Source organism: Podarcis bocagei, assembly GCF_964188305.1.
Source record: "Podarcis bocagei genome assembly, chromosome: 5".
NCBI lineage: Eukaryota > Metazoa > Chordata > Lepidosauria > Squamata > Lacertidae > Podarcis > Podarcis bocagei.
The window spans coordinates 72,026,547-72,039,630 of NC_138129.1; the positions used below are offsets into that span (position 1 = coordinate 72,026,547).

A 13,084-nucleotide genomic window follows, 5' to 3' on the forward strand; every position below is an offset into this window, starting at 1 on the left:
TCCAGGAAGGCCTTCTATGATTAGTTCTACTGGGTATATGCTGGCTTTGAGACATGGCCAGCCTTTTCAGAACGTAAGAAGATCCACCTAGTCCAGCATCCAAACAGATGAGAATGATGAAGAGCCTGGAGGAACAGCCCTCTGCACTCTTCTCCTGCTCTCTGCTCCCAGCAAATAAAATGCAAGGCTGCCAAAATCCACCCATTATGATCTGGGTTAGCTTTGCTCAATGACCTGGCTGTTTTCGTACATGGTTCAGAGATTTTGCATTGCATCCTTTTTGTAACACTTAGAAACTGTTAAGAAGGTCTGGTATCTAATGGAGCAGACCAACGGCCTATTTTATTTTATTTTTGGTAATTCTTATTATATTTTTCTGTTAAAATGTCAATGACTTCCCTTCTTCTCTTTCCATGGTTCATTTTGCATATCATAAATCCCTGCAGATTTTACATAAACTCAACCATTTGGCATTCCATCAAAACTTATTTACACAGCTGAATTGATCTTAATGCCGCCAACGTTTTCAAGTGCACACAATTTCCCCCCATATATTCAATAAGCGTTTTCCAATCTTCTCTAAATGTGTGTTCTCTTAGTTCTCTTATTCTATATGTTAAGTCTGCAAGCAGCGCATTTTCCATCAGCTGAAGTTGCCATTCTTCTTTAGTCAGGACCTTGCTCGGTTTTCCATTTTTGGGCTAACAAAACATGGGCCACAGTAGTGGCATACATAAATAACCTTTTTTGACACCTGGGAATTTCCGTCTGAATTATCACCCAACAAAAAGGACTCTGGTTTTTTTTTTGGAAATCTATACTTTTAAACATTTTTCCCCAATTCATTATGGATTATTTCCCAATACTCTTTACCATTTTACAGGTCCACCACATATGAAAGAACGTTCCCTCAACCTCATTGCATCTCCAGACCAATGGTCCATCTAGTCCAGCACAACGATCTCACTGTGGCCAACCAAAGCAAGACCTGAGTGCAGCAGAGCTTTCTCCAAATGTGATTCCTAGCAACTGGTGTTCTACAGTGGAGGTAGAACATAGCCATCAAGGCTAGGGCTGATGATAGTCTTCTCCTCCATGTCTAAGGTAAACGGTAAAGGGACCCCTGACCATAAGGTCCAGTCGTGGCCGACTCTGGGGTTGCGGCGCTCATCTCGCTTTATTGGCCAAGGGAGCCAGCATACATCTTCCGGGTCATGTGGCCAGCATGACTAAGCCGCTTCTGGCGAACCAGAGCAGCGCACGGAAACGCCGTTTACCTTCCCACCGGAGTGGTACCTATTTATCTACTTGCACTTTGACGTGCTTTCGAACTGCTAGGTTGGCAGGAGCAGGGACCGAGCAACGGGAGCTCACCCCATCGTGGGGATTCGAACCGCCGACCTTCTGATATTGTCTTATTATTGTTACTATTTTAAAGCAGCTTACCTCTAGGAGCCATGGCTTGAGTTTTCTGTCCAGCAGGATATCAAACCCCAGAACTTCAAAGCAAACACTGTCACTTCCTGGTGACTGTCCTGGCCTACACATACGGTAAGCGTGAAGGACATGGGGCTCTGCTACTATGAGAGTCTTCACCACTAGTTCCTGGGGGATTGTGCAGAGAAGAGAGAGATGGGGGAAGCAGCATCGTTATTTATCTAGGTGTTATTTTGTTTCATTTCAGATCACCAAAAGGCATTAAGCAATACACATTCAAATACAAGAGACAAGACTGACTGTGCAAAATTAAGGAATCTAATCAACAGCTGGTTTCACTCTAAATCACAAGGGCACATAAACAAACTGAATTTTGTTTAATGCGTTTGTCACTCGGCTGAAACAATCTGATTCTTGTGTCAATTTCCCAGCCTCAAGCCCTGAAAGAAGGCTTTGTATGAAACATCATCGAGTTTGCACTCTGCCAAATAATTTAGCTATATAAAAATGTGCATCCAAAGAAGAACCTGCAATGAGTCAAAAACCAGATTGTGTCCCAGTCCAAGTCAAGAAGTGAGGAGCACTCGTAATAGGCCAACATAAACATTGAAAACAGCTATTGCATTATTAGTTTTCTCTTACTGAAATATCATTCCAGAATTTGGAAACGTCAAGGTGATTTGTTTGCAGAAACTCAGTAAACCACTTTATAGAGCGCTTACTGCCTTTATCTTCTGTTTCGTCCCGCTCAAAACGCTCATTATGCTTATTCACAGAGTAGTTGGTCAGGTGCATAAACAGCTGGCTCTGAAAGGAAGGGAAGATAGGAAAGGGTCGCTACTGAGGTACAAAGACAGTTCATGGACATTAATCTGAGGTAAGCCTTTCTCCGGATGCTGCCACCAATTGACATGCCACAGGTGGCTACTGGGAAAATATCCTTCTCACTGTTACCCCCCCCCCAGCTCTCTCCAAAGTTGCTTGTCTCCTTTGGGTTCCATCTGGTGACAGGAAAACACCATTTTATTTTTATTCCAGGGCTTTTAAGATCATTTCTACAGTCATATGATGGTCCTTAGGAGGGTGTCCCAAGGACCGTACTTACTTATTAATGCCAGTTATATCCCACAGGAGCCCAAGACTGTGTAATTAATCCCCCCCCCCATCCATATTATCCTCACATTGGACCTGTTAGCAGGGCTATTTTCTAGCTGGAACTCTCCGGAAACTCAGTTCCGGTAGCTCATATGTAGGCGCCATTACCATTCAAAGAGTATGAGGGAGGTGTTTGTTGCGAGTTCTGGCACCTCTTTCTCTAGAACAATAGCACTGCCTGTTAGGTGAGAATCAGAGTTCATGACTAGAACAAAGTCACTTGGTGAATTTCATGGTCGGCTGGGAATTTGAATTCTGGTCGCCCAGGTCCAAGTCCATGCCCTATGCCATACTTGCTTTCCATAGGAAGATTTCCCTCTAAGAGGGTGGAGTGAGAGCTCCGACCACAAAAAGGGACACTCAATGTCTGTTCCAAGTGAAAGGAAAATTGGGTTGCTGTTTTTTAAAAAAGCAGAAAATGATTAAATACAAGATGGCTGCTGCATCCTCACTTCCAGCCCAGAAGTGTACTGGATGAGGCAGCTCAGGTGAGCATTTGGTTCTCCTTCACCCCCGACACACATTAGGACTGCAGCCCTAATCTTTGAAATCCTGGGTAGATCTGCTACAGCATCATTTTAAGCTTAGCAGCTGCACTTCAACATTTACTGATAGTGAAAGCCGCTTAGAAAACATTGCTATTGGGATAGCAACAAGAAAACGAGGCAAGGCCTTCCCACTGCAAGATGCAAGTATGTAGCTTAACTGTCCTTTTCAAGGCACAATTTGTATTTTCTGTATCGTTGCAATTATCCCAAGGCCAGAGAGATGTCAACAACATAGGATTCTCTTGTGCTGGAGTTTCCAGGGCAGCGGGAACGTCTGGAACTTCTTCCAAGGACAAGTGTCTCTTCCAGTTTGATATTCTCTCTCTGAATTTACAGCCACGAGGGTGAAAAGTTAGAGCTGAAGGTCACGACACACTCATGTTGTCCACGGATTGGAAAAAGGCATGAAGAGGGGAGTCTGTTCTACTTGCATGGTTCCAAGTCACAGTAGAGATCACACATCCAGAGAAAGTTCCCCACCTCCCATTTCAGACCTTCCCAGTACATAGATGGGGGGCAAGCAGGGATGGTTAGGGGGTGGAGTCAGCAGGCATAGCCTTGTTTCCACACACAACAAAATGTTAAACGTGTGATCCTGAAGGAACACGTGAACAGTGTTTTCTGAGTCTGTATCTTATTAGCTAGCTGATGTGAATCACAGGCTCCAGCACAAGGTGGCCCGGGTGAACAAGGACTAGAATTTGCCTAACTAAATTGTGCACTTTTTTTTGCTCAAAATGTCATTTCCTTTTCCTCTTCTGGCACCTAAACTATTTTGTGCTGCACTCAGAAGTGTTCCGTTTGATCCTAACAACCACTTACCAGATTTGAATCATTGGGGGGGTGATACAGCTCTGTGCCCATCCTCACTAGCCCGTCATGATATAAAAATATTTTTAAGGGATCGCAGGAAGTCACCAGAATGTACACTCTTAGATCAAATTTGTAGCCTTCAATAAGAAAGGGCTTGTCAAGATATTCCTGGACTATGAGGTGTTCCTGAGAATGAAGCTTCTCTGCATTTCTTGTGAGGGAGATCCTGGTTAAAAGGCACAAAGATAGGTTTTAAACACAGAAAGTTAAGTAAACCCTCAGAAATACAATTACAGCTCTGACAGATCATTTGACCCAAACAGTTCAGAAACTGAGGTTTGTAACTTGCTTTAACAAGACATCAACTTGGTGCTCTCCAGATGCTGTAGTCCGGTAACGTCTAGAGGGCACTAAGCTAGCAAAGGGTGTCTAAGGCCATACACAACTAACAACAACAGCTTATTTATATGCCGCCCATCTGACTGGGTTACCCCAGCCACTCTGGGCTGCTTCCAACAAATTAAAACACAACACGGCAAACACAAAACTTCCCTATACAGGGCTGCCTTCAGGTGTCTTCTAAAAGTCAGATAGTTCTTTATCTCATTGACATCTGATGGGAGGGAGTTCAACAGGGCGGGTGCCATTACCGAGAAGGCCCTCAACTTGGTTCCCTGTAACCTCACTTCTCTCAGTGAGAGACGCTCTTCAGGTATACAGGGCCAAAGCCATTTAGGGATTTAAAGGTCAGCACTAACACTTTGAATTGTCGGCCATATGTTCTGGTGTTCCCAAGAGCTCAGATAAGTCCCCTTGCTTTTGAAGCCTGGTTTTACACTAAAGCAAGGCAAAATGATCTCCAACACATTTAGGACCAAGGGTGCTATGGTGATCCCTTCGTGTGGCTTCATTGTCACCACTGGAGAGTGTGCTCATTGACTGAAGTAAAATCAACAAGTTAAGGAATTAAATCAGCTTTTTAAGTCATAAGGTTCTCCAGAGAGTCTATCCAGCTGCTTTGTTATGAGTGCCATCAATTACGTTTCAATGGCCTCTCACATATTTACCTTTAAAAAAATCCTGCCCTGGAAAATGGTTGAAGCTTTATTTAAAAGAAACCATGCTGTAAACGAGCATGAATTATTTCGCCCTATTACACCATTTCATACTAAAAAATGACTAAAAATCATTTATTGCTGCTAAGCCTGGGCAAACAACTTTAACTATGTTGGTACTCTTGTAAGATAAATAATTGACCTGAGCTGCGTATTTGTCATATTTGAAAAGAGAGAAAGAAAAAGAAAAAAAGAGCAAATAAAAACGAATGCGTGTCACCGTTTTTACTATTGTATGAAAAATCCGATTGACATCATTGTTGTTATTTCTAAATTCATGGGTCATATTTACAAAGAACAATATAATCTATATTCAGTTCAATTCACAGTAATAGTAACAGCAGGTGAAACACAAGATTGAAGAACCTGTAAGCAGCCTTCCCATGAGCCCCAGCCTCCACCTCCCATCAGCCCCAGCCAAGGCATCCAATGATCATGGGAGTTGGTCCAGCAACATCCGGTAGGCATCAAGCTGGAGGAGACTGACTTAAGGAAGCTTCTTTAAACCCTGCACATACCCATGCCCCATTGCACCGTTAGCTGGTTTGACGATGAATGTTTTCTGTCTTCGTTTTCTCTTGAGTTCTTTTACATAATTCTGGAATTGTGTGTACTCTGCTGGGAAGATCCACGTTCGAGGAATGAAGCTGTACTCCTGAGGCTGAGATTTGATCATTCTGGGGAGAAGAAGAAGAAGAATTGCCAAAATGGCAAAACTTACCGGAACAATAAGAAACCAAGAAAGAAAGAAATTTTATTAAAGAATGGGGGGGGGGAATCTGTGGAACACTGGACAAGTTTTTGTAAACATGCAAGTTCATTAGAGGATTAATGTAAAAACAAGCAGTTAGAATCATAGAGTTGGAAGAGACCACAAGGGCCATCGAGTCCAACCCCCTGCCAAGCAGGAAACACCATCAGAGCACTTAAATGCGGTGCTTTTTTCTATTTAAAAAATGTTTAGGGGTCCTCTCATTTTCCTACTCATATTGAAATACTGCCCCTCAATGAGGCCAAACTTAGATTCACAAAATGTTTAGGGGTATGCATACCCCTGCGTCCCCCCCCCCCCCGAGAAAAAAGCCCTGGTTAAATGTAATGCTAAAGATAAATCGGGGAGTAGGTAATAAACAGAACAATGTAGGAAATGCAGTGTTAAGAAATTATAACTATAAGAAACTGCAAAAGGGGTGGAAGAAAGTCAAAACATATGTGTTTGTTGGGAAATTATCAGATCTGTATGTCTGTAAAACTTTTAAATAGAAGAAGAAGAAGAAGAAGAAGAAGAAGAAGAAGAAGAAGAAGAAGAAGAAGAAGAAGAAGAAAGGGAGGAAGGGAGGAAGGGAGGAAGGGAGGAAGGAAGGAAGGAAGGAAGGAAGGAAGGAAGGAAGGAAGGAAGGAAGGAGAGTTTTCATATTTTGTGGCTTAAGCCTGCTATGTTTCAGTATCAGATATTAACAGACTGGGCCTCCAACTGTTCCACTGGAGCAAATGGGTTGTATTTAACACAGTCTGCGTGAGAGTGAAATGGACTTCTGCTTGCACAATAGCCTTGACTTACCTCTCCTCCCTGCAGCGCCCTCAAAATCTGCTCTAGAGAATTAGGAACCTTCCAGAGCAGATTCTGGGAGGTGCACAGGCTGCAGGGGAACGAAGAGGAAGAGGAAGTCCCATTGTATGAGAGGAGGGTCGCTTACACAACATCATATTCCACTCAAGGTCATCGATATGAACAGGGTAACGTACCAAAACGACACAAAAACAACCTGTAACGTGTAGTATCACCACAAAGGTTTGCCGACGTAACAGAGAACATTATTAACTTAACAACAGCAGGATTACAGAACAGTCAAAAGGGGATTTGCTATTTAATATTTGGATGCATGGATTTCTCTCTTTTCCCGAGTTCAATTATGTACTGCACAGTCTGAAACTTCCTCCAACAACTCACAGGGAAACCCTTAAGGGATAGAATTTTCATTTGTACCATTTACACTATTTGCAGTTTATTCCTTCATTTACAGGGGAGTAAGGCAGGGACACATTCATAGGAATTATTGCTCATTCTATTCACTGATACTTCTGACGTAAAGGGGAACCTTCATATGCCTAAAGTTTGAGGTATTTAAAGAGTTGTTTGTGCAGGGAAACATTAGAAGAAACATGTGCACTATGCCACCCTGTGCGACATGTAGACAGCAAACAAAAACCTAAGAGCTTTGGATGCAATGTATTGATTCCGCAAGGAGATTATGCAGGACTGCCATTGGAAAGAATAATAATAATAATAATAATAATAATAATAATAATAATAATAATAATAATAAATTTTATTTATACCCCGCCCTCCCCAGCCAAAGCCGGGCTCAGGGCAGCTAACAACAATCAAATAATCCAACATTCTAAAAACATTTCATTATAAAAATTAATTAAAATCAAATTGATGGCAAGAAGAGGTCTGTGCTTTAGATTTCTTTCCTCATTACGAAAGTTGAAAAAACTGACAAGCACATCTGCAAAACCAGGACTGCAGCCAAGAACATCAAGGCCTCAGTACAATAGATAGCCTGTCACAAAAACTACTCGCTAACGGCGCAACAAAACACAATTGCCACTGTAGTTCTTTTTATTGCTGTGCTCAGGATCATTATAGATCCAAATACTGGCACTGCAGTAACTCAGATTACAACCGAGGTACCACACACAAAATTGTATTACAGTCTCGTTTAGCAGCTCAGCTAGGTTTTTTGATGTTTGTACTTCTACAAAAGTAACAAAGGGACTTATTCTTTCATTCAAACGAAGTGCCAATTCATCTCACTCAATCTGGGGTGTCCATCCATTGAAAGGCATTCCACATGAGGTGATATGAACCCTCTTTGTGATTGAGCGTGATTTGTGATGTCTTTTGTGCATGCTGGTCATCAGGTGATAAACATGGTTGTAGGAACGGGGCCAATGGCTCAGTATTGTATTCTCCAAAGTATGCTATCTAACAGATTAGACTCACATACACTTGGTGGTTGTTTCAGTAATTCAGAGCTCAGGGATGCTGATGCACACAGCTGATCCTCTTTCCCACTTACTAATCCACAAGACAAAAGATGGGGAAATCTCATTAGCAGCAAAAGTGACAATAATCCACAGAAAGAAAGAAACCCACATATGGGAGCTTTCTTTTCCCTAGGAACAACTCCTTCCACTAGTGAGCTGAAATACTGACGCTTTCAATCTTTGCCTGGGCCTCAGGCCACTTATGTAAGCCCCCTTTGAATGAAAGCTAATGGAGCTCATGCCAGAGGACTTTCCTCTATTCCACCTTTCTTTCTTGCCAAGAATGTGAACATTTCCCTCTCCTATTCTGGACAAAGTTTAAACTCAGGATACCTCTCTGCACAGAATGACAAAACTCATCAGAAGAGGACTTATACCTTTCAAAATCAAGGTGAGCAACTACGAGCACCTAAAATGGAAAGATGTGATCCTGTTCTTATTCCCATTTGCACCAAGAGGATGGCTGGTGCACATGTGTAAAATATAAAGATGTGCTCAGAAGGGGTCTTTGTTCAATTTAGGCCCAGATTTCCTACCGGGCCAGGGCTCAGTGGTAGACCACATGCTTTGAACAAAGAACGTCAAGGAGTTCATAGAATCATAGAGTCGGAAGAAACCCTGATGATTTGTCTAGTCCAGTGGTGGCTAAACTTGGCCCATCAGCTGTTTTGGGACTACAACTCCCATCATCCCTAGCTAACAGGACCAGTGGTCAGGGATGATGGGAAATGTAGTCCCCAAACAGCTGGAGAGCTGAGATTGGCCACCACTGAATTAGTCCAACCCCCTGCAATGCAGGAATCTCAACTAAAGCATCTAGGGTTAGGAAAGATCCCTACTGTATCCTTCGAAAAGCTACTTCCAAGGTAGTTGATATGGAACACGATAGACCAATAGTTTGTCTCAGTATAAGGCCACTTCCTATATTAATTCTGGTGCTGCTTCTGGTCCTCTCTTCTTGCACTTCCATATTACTGGCCTTGTGAGTCTTGGCAGCCCTTTCTAATATAATAGAGATATGGAAAAGCAAGTGACTTTATCGAGAGCTGCTCTAAGGCCTTGTAGATTAGACGGGATGCCCTATATAGCAATAGAAGCCATTCATTCTTTCTCTCTCTCTGTCTCTCTCCCTCCCTGCAAAAGGCAAAATGGAAGCAGGTACCATAAACCCAAACGCCGACTGCAACAGACGACAACAGTCTAAGCACATCTACTTCCTTATTTTATAATAGCTCTGAATTGCACATCAAAATGTATTAACTTTTTGAAGCCAAGGCGGGGATGAGAAGATAAGAGATGAAAATATGGGGCAACGGGGCTTGTTGCCGAATCCAATTTTCTCAGCTGGTGTCCTCAGATACATTGTCATGCCTGTCGCTGTTCCCTCCCCCCCCCCCCATTCACACAGTTGCCTCTAGACATCCTCTTTAGAACAAAAGAGAGGAGATTTGTTTTGCCACTTCTACAGCATGCTTTCTTAAAATGAACTCCCAGCTACGCTATAATTAATGGGTATGATTCAATGTCGCACAAACGTCGGATCTGCATGAGCATTTCAGCCTGCCAGACAGAACAATCCCCCGCCTCTCGCTGCATGCTGTTCTGGGGGGGATCGCCCAACCAGCCTGACCCTATTTTGAGGGGCACAAGGCAAGGAAAGGGGGGCGAGCTCTGCTGAGCGATTGAAAGCCCATGATTCAAAATTGTTCAATCTGCCCAAGTCTTTTTTTTCCATTTGTTCTAGGGCTAAGCTAAATGCCAAGGTGGCAGACCCATGTTTTAAACGCAGGTCTGCCCCACCCTCATAGAAATGAGGGTGAGTGATCCAATTTTAAGAGAAAAAGGAACACGCAGTTGAGGAATGCTAACCACCTGCAAGCAACCTATGCCATATCCCCTCCTCACAATTCTTTTCCCCAATAGTACTTTTTCTCTGAGTTGGGCTCCAGAACCAGAAATGATCTGGTTACTGGATGGAGCCATAATTCCACACCCCTAGCCTGTTTTCCTCTCTCCCCCCAAGAATTTTCTTTCTTTCTGCAGATCTGCATTAAGCTACATGGTCTTTAATTTGAAAAGCTCAGATTCTTGGGAATCTAACCAAAGCGTACAGTTCACACAAAACAATTTAGGTGACCATCCCTGCATTAAGGAGCTAGATAGCAGGTGCTGCATTGGTCTATATCTTTGTTCAAGATCCTAATTCTTCACACACACACAGAAATAACATGATATCAATAAGGGACCTGATCTCATAACCTTCACTTTATGCAGGGAGCTCTCATCAAGACCATACAAAGGACTCTGTGCAGAAAATTGCCTTTTGGCAATATCCCAACAACAGCAGGGACCAGGGCTGCTCAAAGCTCCAGACATTGATCCAAGAACCAAACAGCATTTTGCCCTAGTTGAGGAACACATGCACTAAGACATACCTGGGGAAAAGGTTACATACAAAACCCATCTTTTTATTTCTTGTCTGCTGCTTGGAAAGATTTCCCTACTTGGGGTGAAGCTATTGGAAGATATATATATTCAATATTCCATTATTACATCCATCAAAACCTATTTACACTGTTGAATTTATCTTAATGCTGCCAACGTTTCCATGTGTACACAATTCCCCCCCCCATATATTCAATAAACATTTTCCAATCTTCTTTAAACGTATGTTCTTCTAGTTCTCTTATTCTATATGTTAAGTCTGCTAGCTGCGCATATTCCATCAGCTTAAGTTGCCATTCTGCTTTAGTTGGGACCTCGCTAGTTTTCCATTTTGGGGCTAACCAGCTATTGGAAGCTTTTTACCACGCTAATAAGAGTGTGCAGAGCAGTTTCCTAACCAGTCAAGCCAGAGGATCGGGCCACACTAATAACAACACAAGGGAAGCTCATCAAAAGAAGAGCCCATAAGAAGGCCCATCTACTCCAACATTGTGTTTCCTACTGTGAGCAACCAGATACTTCTGAGACATTCACAAGTAGGACATGGAAGAAACAGTCCTCCCTTTCTGTATCTCCCATTCAAATGATATTCTAGTGAACTGCTGATTCTGAATCAGAGCGTTCCCCATAACTATTGTGACTACACAGCCATCTGCCACTCACAACAGGGTCTTGATAAAACTCGGGGGCTAAAACTGACCCACAAGGTCCCTAGATGGCAGAAAACAATGCTACATTACAAAAAAAAGAGAGTTTATTAAACTGCATTCCTTTACACACAAAAATTAAAAAGGAAATTACTTGGTCATGTTTCTTGCTAAGAAATCCTTCCTACAGATCTCGCCCATTCCTGGAAAGTGGTTGATTCTCTGGCGGGAGAAAAGAGGGAAAGACATACGTTAGGGAAGGGTCAGCAATTGAATTTACCAGAATTTATTTTAGACTTGTAACAAACTCAGTACCTACAAGAGACCGCTATTAATTATGCTAGGTAGATGCTGGAAATCTATTAGACAGCATGGACCTGTTTAATTATTACAGTGGTACCTTGGTTCTCAAACTTAATCTGTTCCGGAAGTCTGTTCCAAAACCAAAGCGTTCCAAAACCAAGGCATGCTTTCCCATAGAAAGTAATGCAAAATGGATCATTCTGTTCCAGACTTTTAAAAACAACTCCTAAAACAGCCATTTAACATGAATTTTACTATCTAATGAGACCACTGATCCATAAAATGAAAGCAATAAATAATGTACTGCAGTCACACAATCAATCAATCAGTAGCTGAACTGGGTTCCACACACTCACAAAAACAAAACAAAAAAGCCGCAAAAAAAATCCAACACAAAATAAATAGCAAAAACAGACAGACCTCAGTGTAACACTCAAATCGGAAGTGTGGCACTCAAATCGGAAGCGTAACACTCAAAACGGAGCACTTTTGGCATCCGGAAAAAGTTCGCAAACTGGAACACTTAACTTCTGGGTTTGCAGTGTTTGGGTTCCAAGTTGTTTGAGTACCAAGGCATTTGAGAACCAAGGTACCACTATACTGGGTTTCAGGTGCTCGGTCTCCACCCCACCCCGCCAAGCACTGAAAGACCATATAAGAGAGCTATGGGGCTGCATGAGCTGCTCCTAACTTCTGCTGCATGCAAGAGACATATCCCCACGTTCCACTGCTGTGTCAAAAGGAAGAATAAGATTAGGCGTGTAGTGGAGATGCAGCTAGCCTTCACGGCTCCACAACCGCCCTCACACGAACTTTTGAAGTGTGCAGTGATGTGACCCCCCTCCTACTTATAGCAATGTATGGGGCCTTATCGTTCCTACCCCCTTTAATCTTATAGCAATCGCACGTGGAGGATTGTCAACATTTTCCCTTTAAATGAAGCAGCATGAGAAGCAAAGGGGCACCATATTGGGTGTCACGGCTGTGCCAGGATCTAGACTTGGGGTAGCCAACATGGGCCACAAGGTGTGGGAAACAATTCTCATCAGTTCCAGGGGGCAACGACCAGGGAGGATGGGAACTGGAGTCCTTAACTTCTGGGGATAACCATGGTGACTACCCCTGATCTCCCAGACTTACATCCAATCACAGTAGTTACTGGGACCTCTTTGTGGAACTCCATTAACTAAGTTCTGGGCGATCAGATTTCCTTTTAGGAAAACTGAAGCAAAAACAGAAGAGAAAAGGCTCGTTGATAAGCACAGAGGAAAGGGTGAATCAGTGGGCTGCTCTTCAGGTGGGCATATCTGGGTAAACTCATCTACAGAGAAGTAGTGACTGACTTATAGGCATGCAGATCAGGAGAGGGCCCATTTGAATGAAGACATATAATCAGCATGCCAACACTTTCACTTGCTTACTGTATTTAACCGATGCACAGAAGCCTGAGAGTGCTTTTCTCATGTTACCAGCTTTTGGTTTGGGAACAAGAAAAGCTGTCCATCAGCTTCAGGTGGTGCAGCAGTAGCAAAAAGGTATTTTTTTTTGTGTGTGTGGAGAGAAATGT

The 13,084-nt window shown here is 42.8% G+C and overlaps 1 protein-coding gene across 4 annotated transcripts in view; it reads right to left on the reverse strand.

The window, feature by feature from the left end:
- TTLL7 (tubulin tyrosine ligase like 7) overlaps nt 1–13,084 on the reverse strand; it is a 74,303-nt gene that overhangs the window by 36,604 nt on the left and 24,615 nt on the right. For all 4 annotated transcript variants that reach the window (XM_081194875.1, XM_081194877.1, XM_081194876.1 and 1 more), the window contains 5 exons: nt 11,369–11,436; nt 5,587–5,745; nt 3,963–4,179; nt 2,080–2,244; nt 1,447–1,605 (listed from right to left, as the gene is read on the reverse strand). In XM_081194875.1, the coding sequence (XP_081051001.1) occupies nt 1,447–1,605; nt 2,080–2,244; nt 3,963–4,179; nt 5,587–5,745; nt 11,369–11,436 (768 nt within the window). The remainder of the gene's footprint in view (nt 1–1,446; nt 1,606–2,079; nt 2,245–3,962; nt 4,180–5,586; nt 5,746–11,368; nt 11,437–13,084) is intronic.